The following is a 14,331-nucleotide window of genomic DNA, read 5'->3' as shown; positions in this document are numbered from 1 at the left end:
ATCCGCGGAGAGGAGATCCCAGCCGCGGTTGTCGTCCATGTCCACCGCCTGGCGACAAGCGGCAGGGTCAGAAAGACTTGGACGAGATACGAGCGAACTTAGGACGGGATCAGAAAGGCCTGAGGTGGAAAAACGGTCTGAGGTCTGCACATCGGCACTGCGGTCACGTGACGAAGGACGCGACACGGACCTGCGGAACCGAACGATGGGATAGGAAAATATAGATGGAAGATTTAAAAATACGTACCTTTTGAGGATAGTTACATACACTCAAATGCCTTTCAGCTGACAAAATCTAATGTATATATGTAGCAAGTGGCACCATTGCTAGGCTTTCTTCAACTGTCAGCCTGCCAAGAAGAAATTGTTTAAATGACATGAGGAGAATTTGCTAGAGTCACACACCCAATACATGTCTTTAGGGGGGGGGGGGAGTTGACACAGGAGACGGTCAGGTTAATAGAAGACTTATGATGTACAACAGATATCAATGTGTTTGGATGTTTTTGGATGCTGATGAGCACATTAACAGTGTGCCTGCCTCCCAGCTAGATGATTAATGGGGACCAAGTGTCTGCAAATGATCAGCCTACCTTGTCAGAGTTAACAGTCTGGGCTGCATCACCATTGACACCACATGCTTCCACTGGCACTGAGGATGCACCTTTGTCTGCACTGTCCTGCAACAGGCATTAGGCCAGTCAGCAGCGGGAGTGGCATCCTTGACAAAATGGAGCATTATGAGACATTCTTCAACAAGAATAAGTTGGGCTAGAGATGGAAAAGGCATCTTTATTCACACCACAACCACTGATCCTAGGCGGTCCCAGCAGCTGATCCTTACCTGTGCCAGAGCAAGGACTTGGAAAGTTACAATACATGATGGCTGGCAATCTGGCAGTGGAGTACAGATCACAGGAGAGACATTAACAAGGCACTGCATTACAGAATTTGGAACAAACCTTATCTATGGTGTTGTTTGCTTGTCTCCTATGGTTGTCTGCTTTGACAGGGGCGAGAGGCTGCCGAACCATGAGCTGTATGACATCATTAACATTGACATCATACTCAAACATGGTGTGCCCATCTTCCATCTGAAAAAAACAGTAAGTAAGCTTGTCTCATATCTGGTGGTTGGTAAAACCACACACATGTAAGCATGCACCTACCAATGGGAATGTTTGTGGTATTCAATGAACACCACATGAAACCTGATGGATGTTTTCTGATAAATCACAACCCCAATATTAATACACCACACAAAAACCAATAGAATATGCACCATCATAATACTGAAAACAATTCAGTACAATTGGAGTGGAGAAATGGGCTTATATACAGCACCTGAAGAGCAGACCAGCAATATGTCAAAGAGCCCACCCACTTCATACCTGTTTGCCTCTAAAGAAGAGCCGCTGGCATTCTGGAGCAACATCAAGCTCATCTTCCACCAGTTTCCTGAACTGGTCTACTGTAGTGAGCTTGGATATTGTCACAACTCCTGAGGCATTGCCATCCATGGTCCTCACTTTCACAAACATGGCTGCATGCAGGGAGTGACCAGAAAAGGCAAAGTAGCTGAAGCTTTAACACCTGCAATAATTGACCACATCAGACAAGTTAAAATATAATTGATGAAATATCTTGCCAAAAGGTGACAGAAAAGTGAAATAAACCACTTACTTTTAAAGGTGATGGCTTAACTAGTCAATCATATTTCAACTGTTAAATACCAGCACGTACTTCTCCACATCAAACATTAAATGATGAATAACACAATACTTTTGAAACACTGTCTAGCAATGCATCGTCATAACAATTTCCTAAATGCAAGACATGGGTCCGAGTGAGAAAGCATGCACCTAGCCTACACCGTGTCCAGAGAGCTGGAACAGCGACAGCATAAGTCAAGTCGCCGTTTGGTGTGAGGTCCAAAACACATTGCATGTAAGTCGGACCATTCCAGATTGCTTCTCTCCATTCCTAATATTGTAATTCCTATGAATTTACAAAGTCCACATAGCACATACGGCAAGCACCAACCAAACGTCACAGGCGCCTCCGAAGTGCACAGCAGTCGGCGCAGACGGCGTCGAAATTCGCGCGAATACTTTTGTCCGCGATGTGTCGTTTATGTCTTTACATATGAGACTTCAAGGCCACCCCTATTTCACGGTGTACTTGCAGGGTTTTAATCTTGGAAACTGTCAGGCTGATTTTCTTGAAAAATGTCTTTACTATAACGTATTGTTTATGTAGCCTTGCTCTAGCGTATATAGCTTTTTCCAGCTGTTGTAAACCTGGTGATCTCAGGTGGCCATGATAGCTTACATTCGAGTGAGTACTCAAGAGGACGGTGTTGCAGCCGACCCCGATGTCGGAAACGCATCATTGGATAGTCTTGAAGAAAAAGTTTCGCAAACTGCGGAACTTGCCTCGTTTGACGAAATAAATCAAGAATACCGCCATCAGCGGCATGATGCCGCACGCGACCTTCCGTGCAGCAGCAAGGCACAATTCAATCGCGTCGCCAACCCGGTACGGTCGGGTTGGTCAGTTCCCTAAAGCACCCTGGAGGACAGCAACATCCAAATCCGTCATAGTCTGTGGGGAGGACGCACCACGGCCCGGAAGGCATCCCTATACATCGACGATATTTGGCACGCATGCGCGGCGCCGCGCGGGCGGGACCGTGGCGAGCTTTAGTACATCCGCACCTGAGGCGTCGCTGTCCAAAAGTGAATGGGAACTCCATCAGAAGGTAACGCTGGATTTCTTAAGGTCATTCGTTCCATGCACGTGTCGCCGGAATAATTTCTCGACGGTGCGGCGTAGCCACGCCAAATTTGCGTAACAATAAACAATTAAAATGCAGATCTTTTGGTATAAAATGTAGGCTTACTTTGTAAAATGACTGATCTACGCCAGGCCAATTTCAGGCCATGGATTCGGCGAAGACAACTTCCAAGGAAACGTTTAATCTGATGCAATAACGGAATGTTAGACGAAGCCACATGTGTAGGTCAGACTAAGGTCAGAGCTAACCTGCTGTTTAACTCTAGAGTTTTCTGTATACAATAGATTTTGTTGCTCATCTTAAATCTGTGGATGAAAAAATATAATTTTACATCTTCTATGAACTAATTAAAGGTCAGATTAAATCATTGGCCTAAAATGACCAAGGTCAACATTTGTTTTAGAAACATAACGCCTGGCATAATACTCGACGCTGATCTAAATGTAAGTATCAACGTAGTCTTATATGTGATTTTGGTCGCCATGACCGTCTAAAGATCAAAGAAGGTCACTGACCTTTAATGAGCGCCAATGACCTTTGGCTTAGAACAGACACCTATGTTCACGGTGGTTGCGTGAAAATGTTTGGAGGCACTTTGGAAACCGACCGGAAGTTGGGCCTCGTTTGAGCGTATTTAACCTGAACGTCATGACCTAGGAGCATCAAATTTTGACGCAAGTGAGTTCACGTACAGACCAACATACCCTGTGAATTTGGTGTCTCTAGCTTTCTCAACTTCTGAGATCTCAGCGGGTCAAATTGCCCCCCCCCCCCCCTCCCTGCCCGAGCGGAGCATATGCAACTGGCCACCCGGGCGCGTGGTAACCTGCTCGGGCACTCTTATCGCCCAGGGACATGAATTTCCGTACACTAGCCTTGAATAATTCCCCTTTGCTCAGAGGACCCTGTGATCTGGCCGGAGCCCTATACATCAACCTGCCGGGGCGATTCCGATCGCTCAGAGGTCTACCACGCTGGGCTCGGGCTCTTCTCGCTTGCTCCGAGGATCCTAAATTTATTGACGGAAGCCTTTTTGTTGGCCTACCGTAGCACCCATGGTCGCTCAGTTTCCGTCCGTCTTGGCCTTGGTGTCTTAGCTTTAGAGCTGCAGTGGGACATGTGCCAATGAATTTTAACCTGCGGCGATCCAACACAATCTTGCGTGCCGCCGACGTCGTATGCATTATTTTGGTTGGTTAATGAAGTTGTGACAGCTATCATACTCGTGGATCACGTTTTTAGTACATTTGCAATGCTAGGATGTTTTGTACTCATTCATAACAAATAAAGCAAAAGCAATACGTTGGTCATCAGCCATAAGCTTGTCACATTGACCACCCGACTACCTGTAAATAAGCTAGGAATCAATTTCGTGCTCGATTTTAATGGCATTTAGCAGCCAATTTTAGTCTATCCTGTCATGCCCTTCCGAAAATCTTGGCCTCAAAAAGACAAGGCTCACCACAATCTGGAGAAAACGAATAATATCCATGCATGTACATGCATAGCATGGCTGGTTTCCTAAGGCTGCGCACAGTAAGATGGGCTCCCGCATACAAAATATAAATCTAAGAATTTTGAGATGTAATGGCGGCGATGCGAGGATTTTGGGAGAGGTAATTTATTCTGGGATCCCTTCAAAGGGTACTTGGGAGTCCCTCCACTATACTCTAGGGCACTAAACCCACAATGTTGTGTGCCCCCCGCTCCTTGACAAAACCATACACATTAAAATATAAAAACGCTATAAATGCTATATAGTACTGCACCCTTTATAAAAACCGTACGTTTGATGACAGCCTCATCAGGTTCCGTGGCCGCCACGCCTCCAAGATGTGTATGCCGAGTAAGCCTGGCAGGTATGACCTGCTTCTGCGTACGGTCACAGACGCCAACGTTCGCTACATGTGGAAAATGTGGCCGTGCGGAAGCCAACCGGCGCAGCTTGAGCTGGCCCGACCTGATAATGTGTTCGAGAATGTACCGGCCATGGTCAAGTGTATGACGCAAGAGATGTCTGGCACCGGGCAAAACTTGACTTTAGACCGGTACTTCACCTCCGTTCCGTTCTCCGAGGACCTCTTTGTAAACAGGCTGGTAGGCATCGGGACCATCAACCGCGTCCGCCGCCTCCTGCCCAAGGAGCTGTCTGTCGTCGGAGGCTGGGCGCTCGATTCAATGCTGCAGTTCGCTTTCAGCAACGGTGTGACTATGGTATTGCACTGCCCCCGGCCAGGCAAGCTGGTGCTGCTGCTGTCTACTCAGCATCAGACGCCCATGGTGGACAAGAACACAAAGAAGCTTGAGATCGCGCCCGCGTACAACGCAACGAAAGCCGGTGTGGACGTGATGGACGCAATTATCGAACACTACGTGGGAAAGCCGCCTCTGTAATGCTGGCCGATTGCCGTCTTCTTCCTCATGCTGGGCGTCGCCGAGATCAACGCCTCGACAGTGCTCCTGCTGCACAGGGGATGGTGAACGACCGGCGTCGGTGGCGGCGACCGGTGCACCATCTTGTCCGCCACGGGAGAGCAGCTGGCTCTACCCCGCATCCACGAGGGTGCAGCCCAACCCGTGGGGCTCGGGGGCAGAGCGCTGGCCGTCATGCGCCTTGTCAAGACAACAAGACGCCAGGCTAGTGCAGGTGGAGAGGTGCAAAGCGGCGGTGGCGGCAGTGGCCCCGGAGGTGACGAGGCGGCGTCGAGAGCGGTGCCGGTAGCGATGGCCGTAGTGCTAGTGACGCCAGCACTGGCAGTCGCAGATCAAAGAGTCGCTGTGCGGCTTGCGTAACGGAGCTGATTGGCCAGCCCGGCCGCAAGCGCCGCAAAAGCCGGCTGCCAAAGAAGAGGGCATGCTGCCAGTGGGCCAAATATGTCTGTGGGCGGCATGGTATCGCTGTCTGCATGTGTGTGGCTTCTGCAAGCGACTCCAACCGGCTGTAATTGCATGGCACTTGATGTGTCATAAAAGATGTGCCACAGATAGTTGACTTTAGTTTCGTATGCTTTGCATGTTCCGAGCGTAGCGTGTAATCATATGCACCTATCTACGCATACAGCGGTCAAGAAATATATTGTCATCGCTTTTACTAGAGTTTGTATATGGTGGCTTGTAGCAGAGCTGCCGAACTAGGCATTGAATCGGGGTAGGACGTTTCGTGACATCCCTTTTTGATGAAGGTGACCTGATATGACCTGGATTCTCCAGCTTTCTCACTTTACCAGGTCAAACCTGCAAGGAGGATCGCTTCCTATCGCACAACTGAATGATGAATGAGTCTCTAACTGGATAGTCTAGCTTTCCATTACAAATCGCGTTATGAACGTGGATCCAACCGCTTATTCACCACCGAGGCCATCTATTTGACATTGACCTTAGCCGGTCTATGAACAACTAACAGCTCTTGCTGGGGTACTTGATACCCATAATTGCACTAAGTATTCCCACATCGCGCTTAGAGGGTTCAAACTTGACGGAAATGAATAGATTAAAATACAGATATAGACCAATGTTTCAGCTCTCATTTACACCACACGTGACCTTGGCTCCAGACATGAAACAATTCGTGTGAGATTGGATGCATTCCTGTGTAGCATGTTCGATCACGGCGTTATGATTTTACGCCACAAGATAAGCTTCTAAACGAAATACATCGTGGGAGCAGTCCAATAATACAAAGTAGCATTTTTAGAACTTGGCCTTGATCTGCCACCATCGCACACACTTAAACGTAAATCTTTGCTGCGGTTTGAAACCGCAGCCTATTGCGCTATCGATTGCAATCTTTTTTCAAAATTCGACCCAACGGTTCTTGAGATAAGCAGGGAGGGGGGGGGGGAGGGGAATCTGCCTCCCGGTCAATGGTGTGCCGCTAAGGAGCCCGGTCAATACCGGGTTTACATTCGCGGATGCCATAAGTGTATTAACATCTAACATCGGCCGCTGTATGCTGTATGCGCGCAGCGATAAACTGTCATTACAGCCATCACATTAATCACACTCTGCTTGCGAGCCTGCGTGCATTTAAGTGTATTCACCTGCCTGCGGATATTTAAGTGTATTCACCTGCCTGCGAGTATTTAGGTGCATTCGCCTGCCGGCGAGCCTGCGTGTATTCACACTCTGCCTGCGTGTTTTTAAGTGTCAGCCGATGGTCGGTCACTGTCTGTGTGCAGTGAGGAACAACTTAAAATAAACATGAAATATTGCGTGTTACATACGATGCAGGTTCAAATGTTCGTTCTCCCCATTCGTTTCAGGCCGCGCGCCACCTTCGTCGCACCTTTCATGTTTGCTGATATGCCGGGCCTGCGGACCCGGACCCTGGTCGGCCGACCCCAGTTTCTACCGTCGGGGGAGAGCGGACCGCCGGTCACCGGTTCCACGGCACATGCGTACGACCGGTCGCATCCGCTGACCGGGCGTGACCGGCTGGACGGGGACGTGGCCCGTGGGGTGACCGAGACCATCCGGCACAGCCTACCAGCCCACCATCTGTCCCATCTGATCCGCTGCCGGCGAGGTCGGCGGGCCGGTGACTCGCCGGGCGATTCGGGTTGCGTGCGGGGGCTGACCGGCGCCGCCCTGCCCGCGCTGCTGATGTAGTACACCGGCCACAGACGCCAGTGCACCCCGCCAGGCGAACTGCGCCTCAGACTCAACGGGAATACGCGGCTGTGGCAGGCGCGGCTGAGCCTGCCAGTCCACACCGCTACAATATTGGTCATATCAATGTCCGGTCGCCAAAACACCGCCTGGACGACGTCAATCAGCTCCTGCAGAAACACCATATGGACATCCTGTGTGTGTCTGAGACAGGACTCAAGCCTGAGGTACACGACAGGGTGCTGATATTCCCGGGCTTCAGCATACTGCGGTATGACCGCGGTGTCACCCGGCCGACAGCAGCCCAGCAGAACCCGCCGCGCGGAAGTGGAGTCGCCGTACTCGTCGCGGACTCCCTTCGCGCAACGAAGCCTGACGTAGGCGGCACCGATCCCATGGTGGAATCCCTGTGGCTCTGGGTGAGCGGCCCCCGGCCGCCGCACCGTGGTGATCGGTGCCAACTACCGACCACCCGGGGAACCAACGTTCCAATGCCTGAGAAGCGTTAGAGACGAACTTCAGGCCGCCGTCACCACAGGAAAAGCAACATTTGCACAGGGAGACTTCAACATAAATCTTCTCAGCCCGGACGACCATGGTGTATGCGGTTTTCAGACCATCTCGAGAGACATGGGTCTCGAACAGCTGGTCGTCAAGCCCACCCACCTCCACCCGACACCAACACTGCCTGCCTGCTCGTCACCTACGTGATCGGTCTCCGGGACCCTGCTGAGGCGGGACTTAGCTGAGGTTCTCCCCGAGTCTGTGGCGGACCACCAACCGGTGCTACTCCGTGCTCCCGTCCCTAGAGAGCGCCGGCGGTCAGTCACCACCACCGTGCGACCGTGGAAACACGTCGACTGCGACGCGTTCAACCTGAGCCTGCTGCTCGCCGATTGAGAGCCGCTCTACGCCGCTGGCACCGCCGATGACAAGGTGGCCGCATTTATGGAAGTGGGGAACGTCGCAGTCGATGATCACTGTCCGACCGTCACCGTGACGTCACGCCGGCCCGGCTGTCCACGGCTGCGTGGAGATACCGAAGTCTCCGCAGCTGTGGAGGAGCGTAACTGCGCTCCGAGACCTGGGAGCGCTGTCGTACCACAGAGGCGCGCTGCGCGTACCAGCGGTGCCGTAACAGAGTGAAAGGACTGGTCACTCTCGTGCGACGCTCCTGCTTGTGCGGTGATCTACTGACAGGGCGGCGAGATTTATGGAGCCGCTTCAGGCAATTCGGACTGCAGCAAGTGGGAGGGCGTGACACACCCGATCACGACATGGGCACCCGGGCGGACTCACTCAATGCCCACTTCGCCGTCGTTGACACTCGCATCGCTGTGGAGGCAGCGGCGGTGCGTGGTAATGCGGGCGCGCCTCAGCAGGACCGCGCCCGTAACGTGTCTGTGCCTCGGCATTCTCCCTGCATTCAACCACTCTACCGGAGCTTTCTGCAGCCATCAGGAACATGAGCGCGTCGAGAGCTGTCGGTGTCGATGGCGTACCACGCTATGCAGTGAACATGTGTTTCCCTGTAGTCGGCACACCACTTCTACATTTGATCAACTGTTCTATCATATCACGCACCTTTCTGTCCGTCTGGATGATCGCGCACATCAGCCCGGTGTCGAAGTCGGGCGATTGACCAGACCTGAACAACTTTCGACCCATTTCCATTCTCTCTGTACAGTCGAAAATTACCGAGAAGGTCGCCTGCCCGCAGCTCACTTCTTACCTTCTTGACAGTAATATACTGACGCCATCGAAGTATGTTTACCGTCCACGTTACTCGACGGAGGACGCCGTGATCGACGCTGTCAGGTGGCTGACAGGGGCTGTCGACAACAGCCATGGTGCGTCGGTAACGACGATTGACCTTAGCAAAGCCTTCGACAGCGTTGATCATGACGTCCTCCCCAGCAAGCTGGAATGGTGTGGGTTGTCCCCGGAGTGGTTCCAGGACTACCTGAACGTTCGGAAACAGGTGGTTAATGTTGGCTTAGTCACTTATCTCTATTACTTAGTTACCTCATCCCACGGGGTGGCCTAGAGATCCCTGGTCCCTGGTTTCAGTAAAATAACCTCCGAATGAACCCCGAAAAGACGGACTCCATGCTGATAGCCACAAAGCCCTCTATCACGAAGGCCGACAACTTCTACATTTAACGCTTCCGGCACAAACATTCACCTATCATCTTCAGTGTAGGTACTGGGTTTACTCCTCGACGACCACCTCACCTGGGAACCGCACATCTCCTCTCTCGTTCGGCGCTGTAATGCAATCCTCGTATCTCTGTTCAAAATCCGACACCACTTCACTCCTGAGGTTTTGAAGCTTCTTGTCGAAATCCACGTCTTCCCTCACATTCTCTACTGCCTGTCCAGGGGTGGAGCGGCCGAGCGTCACGTACACAGGGTGCGAAGGGTGATGCGCTTAGCAGCCAGGCTAGTGAGTGGTGCCCGTCGCAGTGATCACATTTAGCTCGTCCTGGACGTACTCGGCTGGCGTAGCGTCGCGGATTTTGTGCACCCCCGGGGCCGCCTGAATGTGTACAGGGCACTGTACGTATTCGAATCTCCCAGTGCCCTGCGTGCTCTATTCGTAACGCGCGCCAAGTCTTACCAACGCCAAATTCGGGCTGTTTCGGGCGGTGTCGGCTCGCTGCATCTGCCACGCGTCCGATTGAGCGCCACCCAACGATACTTTCTGTACCGCGCCGCCGCCGCGTGGAACCGGCTGCCTGCGGCGCCCATCCGTGCCCCCTCGCGCCAGGCATTCTTGACTGTTTTAAATCGCTGATTCATCGACTGAAACTGTGTGTTTGTGCGTGTGTGTATATCTCTGTATTGTGTGTGGGCTCTTTTCCTTTGTACGACTAGGCGCGGAACAACCACCACGTGGATGCGCCTTAAATAAAATAACTGTATAACTGCAACTGTAACTTCCCATCCCTTGCCTCTCTACAGCCCAATCCCCTGCTCCGTTCTTACGTCGTACATTTTTTGACCGATTCCTTGATAAGTGGGACACACACCTTCCGATAAACATAGAACTATTTTCATTTTCAAACAAACGACGCATTTTTGCCGCTCGACAACGGAACATCTAACACGCACCGTAGGTAAAAACCAGGCAGCTTACCTTTTGTTAAACACATCCTTCTGACTTCAACAGACGATGCAACGACATCACGTCGACGAAATAGTGAAATGCACAAACGTCTTACATTGCTCAAAGGGTCTTGCACATTCTGTAACAATGGCCGACAACGTAACACCATTGAAACAACATGCAAAACATTCCATACTCTTGGACAAGTATTGCGCAACCCACCTTGCATGTGGGCCCACCAGCCTCCATCAAGGCTATGCGGCTTGTTCCAGCACTTAAGCCTGTCGGGGTTTTATACGCCCGAGGCACGGTTTTCTGCTCAGTTAGCATCCGTCGACATCTTGCATCCCATGTACTAGCCGACCTCAAGCGACACAGCACCTTGCTGAGACAGGTGATGCAAACGCTTCCGTCTCTGCCAGGCAATAGCGCTACATTGACTGAACTCTACGACTGTATACGTACCCTAGGAACGACACCACCCTTTCATGTCTACATTCTGACCACAGTGCCTACTATTGCAGCTACCATTCCATAGCGATCCACATCGCTCACAATATCCGGCTGAGGTGCATCAAAGATGCCAACACTGTACATCAGTACCGTGTATCAATACTGCCTACGTGCTGTCCGCACCCAAAACGCTCCGCCTGGCTCGGAAATTCCAGGAAGATCAGAGACGGATCTCGTTCAAGACGGACCGGACGAAGACGGGCCACCCACCGTGGAGCCGCTGACCGTGCTCTGGTCTCACGGCTCGGGCACGGTACACTGACCACGACATTGCCCGCTCACCCTCCGCCGCACCTCCGCTAGATCGCTTCGCCTGATCTGGGCTACTGGGTTCAGCTCGCCAGAGTCAGCCCTACGCCAGGATGTAGTCCAGACCTACAGTCCCAGTCACCTGAGACCTAATCACCGAAACACATCTGGCAAGCATCGGACAAGGCCAGCGGACCACGCAGCATCACGCGTATCACCAAGTCACCACATCACTTACAGACCGGCCCGTCGTGACGACGGCAGCAGAGTCAACTCCGGCCGCCGCCAGCCCGAGCGAGCGGATGCGGGCCTCTGCCCTGATTGCATCACCGACCATCTCAGGTAGTCTATCCCCGGAAGCCAGTGGGCGTGCTACCCTTAGCCCGATTTCAACTGCTCAGGCGTTGAACGTACAGTCAGCTGGTAAACTGTGCGTCAGCTGGCTCCACTGGAGAGGTCGTAGCGGCCGCCGCTGCGAGCGCAGGTGCTTAATTAGCATCCAACCGCCGAATCGCGCTGCAACGCCCGGCTACCGTGCAGCGCCACCCCGCGCCAGCATTCCCCCACCGGCCCGCTGCGCACCGAGTGAACCCGGCTGAAATGACGTCAATAGAAGCTGTGCATCAGGACACAGCCCTGCAGCTCAGCCCGTGCACGGACAATTAGTCTGTACTAAAGCAGTCGCGGTTGCGAGCCTGCAATGAAAAGCGTGTCCAGTTATTACAATGGACCACTTGATGTAACAATTACATTATTTGAGAATGGGTTTGATATGGTGTCTACCGCAAGTGCGTTGACATCGTATTACCGCAATGGAAAAGGAGCCATAATTTATAACGCTTTACACTGATACGCCACGCAACTGGCTGCACGGCGCCGATCGGTCCGCGCTCCTCGCAGCCTATGATCAAGCGCAACCAGAGTCACCGTCCAATTTAGCGTACTCCGCAACCTGTATGGATGTGCACCGATTACGTCACAACGTGTGTTGCAACTTGTACTCGTGTTATGTCCGCACTGAACAATGAGAATGACGAAAATTTTGAACATTTATTCAAAATTTCATTGAAACGACCCCGCGCTGTGATGTATCTGTTATTTTCACGGCTATAAATATCTCCAGAATCCTAAAAACCTCCAGATGCCATAAGACATATAGAAGGCACTTCTTCAGAAGGCACTAGGACGAGAAAAGCACTAGGAGACATTTAACTCTCGTGGGAAAGAAATCATTCACCACATGCCATCTGCTCCGTCGGAGCATAAACTACGCATAGCAGCCGTAATGTGATCCAGTGCTTTGTTTGAAGGGAATGCTCCACATCATATGGTTTTTAACTGAAATAGCCATCTTGAAGATCTTTTGGTACTGTTCACAATCCTGCCCTTTTTAAGACCTAAGCCCCTCTAGTTTGAGCTACACGCCCGCGAAAATGAGGAAAGGTTTATCGGGGCGGGGGGAAAGCATTTTAGTCACCTTGGCATCCATGACGTCATATAACAGAATTTAAATCCTGCCATTCTGTAAGCAATGCGGCGATCAAGGCCAAGAATAAGATAATTGCCGAGGCGTTCGTATCTGGCGTTCGTCAGCGCGATTTCCAGATAAAACGGCTGCCAGTTGACTCTCAGTCAGTGCTGTGCAAGATACGATGACGTAATCAAGCTATGACGCATGAAGGAGCACATTTACTAAACAGAGATTGTGGTGCCTATAGCAGTCTTTTCCACTTCAAAATATGCGGATAGTTATTAGTGAGTTTGTTTCGTCATATCGGATAAAAACGTCACTCTCAGCACCCCACCAGCCACCTGTTGCATGAGATAGTTCGGGGGCCGCCTTGCGATCCCCGTGATTGGCTTAGCCGAGCATCGTACAATGTCTTACTCGCTTTTCATTGGTAAATTATGATATCATTACCGTAACATGTGATTAGGACTCGCTTCCGTTTGAGGCAGTATATAACGCGAATCGTTTCCATTTATAACCCTGTTTCTTGCTTCCGTCTGCATCCCCGCGACTCCCCGTTTGTCCGGGGCAGGCTGCACCCACTGTTTTCCAGTCTCTTTAATTTCATATCTCTGAAATGATCAATACTGGTGAAAAGGGTTCTTATCCAAATAACCATGAATAACCAACCGTCACTATGAGGGCTCATAAGGCCACAGACTCGAAGGCGCAAGGCTGCCGTTAGTTATGCACGTGGACATTGCGGTGCGCAGTGAGTGTTGAGTTAGGTGGTGTGAGTGCTGCGTGTAAGCGGTGTGAGTGTTGAGTGTAAGTGGTGTGGGTGTTATGTGTAAGTGGTGTGAATGTTAAGTGTAAGCTATTGACAAATAGAAGTTATAGACTGACAACAGGTATATTTCCTGTACTCACGAGAAGGACTGACACGAGTGATGTCATCACTAGTCTATCACGCAAGAGTTGTAAATCTATTATAGGGACCCAGAGACCCTGGCTATTGTATCACGAAGCCCTTGGTATCACAGAGTGATCCTGATTATCATTTGAGGCTAAATCCAAGTGCAGCCAGTTTCGAGCACCTCAGGATCCTCGGATTCGTCTGAAACTTTGGTGTCAAAACAGCTGGCACAATAGCGCTGAGCACCCACACGCGGAATCGTTCCCGCCTTAATGCGGACGGCTACCGCATGCCCTCATGCTCGTGACTTGTCATCCAAAACCGGAGCTTGGAGCTGCGGGGTATCGATCCCCGTACCTCTCACATGCTAAGCGAGCGCTCTACCACTTGAGCTACAGCCCCACGTGACGAACCACATGATCAGGTGAGCGCCGAAGCCCGGCCTTGTCCGATACTGACCCCCAAATGTCGAGACCACGCCCCGTCGACTCCTTTCACCCAACAGCCGTGCCGGACAAGATCATGTAGTGGTCTCTGGGTATACCGTGAAGCCAATCTGGTACAGCAACCATTAGACGATATGTTGCTATGATTGTCAACGCAGTACGAATTAGCGAAAAGCCCGAATTGTCCTGAATACAAAATGAATTATATGTACAACATAGGCTGTCATACTATCACAGCCACGC

General features: G+C 51.3%; 1 protein-coding gene and 1 non-coding gene across 2 annotated transcripts in view; both read right to left on the bottom strand.

The window, feature by feature from the left end:
• The window catches only part of LOC119110162 (E3 ubiquitin-protein ligase UHRF1-like), a 2,408-nt gene extending 331 nt beyond the window's left edge, over positions 1-2,077 (bottom strand). Inside the window, exons 1-5 of the mRNA XM_037233898.1 lie at positions 2,031-2,077; positions 1,392-1,593; positions 963-1,094; positions 594-680; positions 7-48 (exon numbers count right to left, since the gene is read on the bottom strand). Of these exons, the coding sequence (XP_037089793.1) occupies positions 7-48; positions 594-680; positions 963-1,094; positions 1,392-1,541 (411 nt within the window). The 5' untranslated portion in view covers positions 1,542-1,593; positions 2,031-2,077. The remainder of the gene's footprint in view (positions 1-6; positions 49-593; positions 681-962; positions 1,095-1,391; positions 1,594-2,030) is intronic.
• An 11,894-nt stretch (positions 2,078-13,971) lies between these two features.
• TRNAA-AGC (transfer RNA alanine (anticodon AGC)) lies at positions 13,972-14,044 on the bottom strand. The gene has a single exon. It is a non-coding gene; the product is annotated as a tRNA-Ala (tRNA).
• Between the last annotated feature and the right edge of the window lie 287 nt (positions 14,045-14,331).

The sequence above is a fragment of the Pollicipes pollicipes genome, unplaced genomic scaffold (assembly GCF_011947565.3).
Source record: "Pollicipes pollicipes isolate AB1234 unplaced genomic scaffold, Ppol_2.1 Scaffold_7231;HRSCAF=8579_pilon_pilon_pilon, whole genome shotgun sequence".
Taxonomy (NCBI): domain Eukaryota; kingdom Metazoa; phylum Arthropoda; class Thecostraca; order Pollicipedomorpha; family Pollicipedidae; genus Pollicipes; species Pollicipes pollicipes.
This window is presented reverse-complemented; position numbering and strand designations above follow the sequence as displayed.